A 3,343-nucleotide genomic window follows, 5' to 3' on the forward strand; every position below is an offset into this window, starting at 1 on the left:
TTTTTTGCCCCCTTCCCTTCGTTTCCTCGGAAAAGCACCCAGGCCCTGAGTGGTAAGAGAATCTCACTATATTAGGACGCACCTCGACGCGCTGCAGTCACTATTTTGACTCTTTTTATGCAATTAGGAACTCTACGGAACTTTCTTAGTTGGTGAAGGAGGATTTGAACTTCCTAATACTATTACATCTTCAGTCCTCTGCACTCGACAGAGTTCCATCCAGCAAACTTCCAGAGAGGATCAAGTCGAGTGTAGTTCTTCTAGCTATCTCAAAAAAATCCCAATACGAGGAGGTTTTATAGGTCCCAAAGCAAGGGAGCATGACCAAATAAACTTTTTGACAAATTAATTTTTTATATATAATTAAATTATGTTGATGACATTTATAAATTTTAAAAGAGAAACAAATGTAATATATTTTTGTTATTAAAAATATCGTTACATTGGGCCGAACTTAAATCTGTTCAGGCCCAAGCCCATACTCATTATCTCGCGTTTGGTTCACGCTAATCACCACGTGGCATATTTTGATTGGTGAATAACAATCTTTGTCGGGCCCGCGGCGGGAGTTTACGAAATATTTACGGAACCACCGTACCGACCTTCGCTACTCACGGGCCACCGCCTCCCCTCTCAACTCTCAACTTCCCGATTCTCTAGCTCCAGAAAGAAACCCTAGATTATCTCTTCCTCTACACCTCGCTGCCCCGAATCAGCTTTTACGAAATGGTATCTCTCTCTCTTTCTCTCTCTTTTTCTTCTTTTTTACTATGGAGCTTTTAGGGCTTGCAGTTCTTATGGCTTAAGTCCTCATTTGTCATTAATATCTATTTTTAATTTCTTCTCATTTACATATGCTTGTTTAATCCGCCGTGAGATTTCACTGGATCCGGCCTCAATACCCTTGCGGCTTAGCTCTAATCAACGTCTTGATGGGACTCACTTCGTTGGATTTATCATTTGGATTTTTTTTTCTTATTTATGATTTTTCTCTTAGGCTAGAAGTTGTATTTAGTGAATCTTGTAAATCCAGATGGTTAATCTTGAAAGAATTAAAATCTGAAAATTGCATGGCTATTTGTTTCAGTATTTCAGGTTTGTGGGTTGGGAAATTCTTTAATTTTCTAAATCATCTGAATGCTGAGATTGAAAGAGTAACGAATTAACAATGACGGGTCTGAAATTAGATTTATCAAAACAGTCGGATTGGAATCCCAAAAATTCTGTCTGAGAGGATTTATGCTAAATTTTTCTTAAATTCCCTGCGATTTTTGTTCCTTTCATATTTTTTTTTGTTTTCATCTTGATGACTTGGAGAAATGAATCCGGGGTTTGTGTGGCAAATCTGGAATTGCTCAGAATTATGTAGTATTAAAATTTTTTTTAATGGATTCTGTTTTTTCAGGTCTATGTCTCGTTTCTTTTTTACATATTCAGGGTTCTTTGATGAACCCGTTGCATTTAACTTACCAAAATCTTGAGTGCTATTTTGTTATTGATGTCCTTGTAATCCATTACCTGTATTTTTTTTTCTTTTTCCCGAGAATTCATTGCATGCTCTTTTTATTTAGCTGTTATTTCATCATGAATCTATAATGCACTTTATTGAAAGATCCTGTTTTTTAGATTTACTTTAAAATTTTCTTTTTTAAATGAGCTGCATTTTTATATTTTGCATGATGAAATATTAGGCCAATTCAGCATCAGGGATGGCGGTGAATGATGACTGCAAGTTGAAGTTCCTTGAATTGAAGGCAAAGAGAACCCATCGTTTCATAATTTACAAGATTGATGAGAAACTTAAGCAGATTATCGTCGAAAAGCTTGGTGAACCTACTTTGAATTACGATGATTTCATCACCCATCTCCCTGCAAATGAATGTCGCTACGCTATTTTCGATTTCGATTTTTTTACTGAAGAGAATGTCCCTAAAAGCAAGATCTTTTTCATAGCATGGTAAGCTCTTTCTTCTTCCATAATATTTAGGGTCATTTTTTTTTTATGTCGCCCAATTCATATGTATTTACATGTCTAATATCTTAATTTACTATTTACATTTATACAGCTCAAATCTTTCATATCACTTTAAAATACCACTACTTTTACTTTTAAAAAAATGGCAAATCACCTTTTCATGCATAGGTAAATGGCATATATGTTAAAGGTGAAGTTTAGATGTTAGATGTGTAGTTACATAGAAATTTAATATGCAAATCTTCCAATTATGCTATTAGATAATGCTTGTTCATCAAAAACTCTCTTTTGGTTTCGACTCTGCACTTCATACGTATTTTGCGAAGGTCTCCCGACACGTCGAAGGTGAGGAGTAAGATGCTTTATGCGAGCTCGAAGGAGAGCTTCAAGAGAGAGCTCGATGGAATTCAGGTGGAGTTGCAGGCGACCGATCCATCTGAGATGGATCTCGAAGTCATCAAAGGGCGAGCAAACTGACTCGATTTTGCGGCGAAGACATCTTTGTTGTGGTCAGTCTTCTTCATCAATGAAATGTTTAATATAATGGTATTATGGCTTGTTACAGATAGCTCGAGCTATTACCATATTTTCTCCTCAGAACTCATTAGTTTCAGCATGATGATTTGTTATTTGACTTAATATGCGATATTTACTACTTATACTGTTGTGGGAACAATGTATTTGTATGCAAACTTTGATGAGTATCCGCTAGGTGATATTTATGCCTAGTGCTTTCTTGTGAGATGGTATTTGGTGGATTTTGTTTTTTGCTGTTTTTGGAATGTTGATAAATGACTATTACTGTCAGAAATAACCAAATTATTACATTCTCTTTCTCGTAACTCACAAGGTGAAATTCTTGTTGCCTGTTAGTAGGGTTGGTTATGGTCCGATGCATATTATTAAGATTAGTTTTATTGTTGGTGTAATTTAAATTGTGTAGCCATGGTTGAGAATGATTAACTTGATTCTAAATGCAAAAGCAAATTATCAAATATTTTGATTAGTGTAAAGTTGGCTTCTTTGGCGCTAATTTCTATGTTTATCAATGTAAGAAAAGGCTGCACTTGGCGCAGAGAAAAATGCCATAAGGGAGACTTTTTGTAGGGATCAATTTTAGCCCTAGGGTCTATAAGAGTGTGTCAAAATAGTCCCAAAATTCTTTTAATATGGGCTGAACTGATTATTATCCTTTGAAACTATTTAAGTCTATATTAAAGTGTCTAGGACTAAATTAATATTTTTTATAGATTTGGGGACTAAAATGGGCCCATGTAAATTGTCAGGTGACTACCTTGACACTTTAGTCATTTGGCATATAAAGCCGGACATGTGATATTAGGGCTGTCAGTCTAGCTTGATGTTCAT

The 3,343-nt window shown here is 35.5% G+C and overlaps 1 protein-coding gene across 1 annotated transcript; it reads left to right on the forward strand.

Annotated features, from left to right (window-relative positions):
- Positions 1-594: 594 nt before the first annotated feature.
- On the forward strand, positions 595-2,740 carry LOC110035467 (actin-depolymerizing factor 7-like). The gene is made up of 3 exons (XM_020739699.1): positions 595-729; positions 1,692-1,957; positions 2,302-2,740. The coding sequence occupies exons 1-3, from the start codon at positions 727-729 to the stop codon at positions 2,450-2,452; spliced, it is 420 nt and encodes a 139-aa protein (XP_020595358.1). The 5' UTR covers positions 595-726; the 3' UTR covers positions 2,453-2,740.
- The last annotated feature ends 603 nt before the right edge of the window (positions 2,741-3,343 follow it).

This window comes from Phalaenopsis equestris, unplaced genomic scaffold (assembly GCF_001263595.1).
Source record: "Phalaenopsis equestris unplaced genomic scaffold, ASM126359v1 Scaffold197803, whole genome shotgun sequence".
NCBI classification, from domain to species: Eukaryota; Viridiplantae; Streptophyta; class Magnoliopsida; order Asparagales; family Orchidaceae; genus Phalaenopsis; species Phalaenopsis equestris.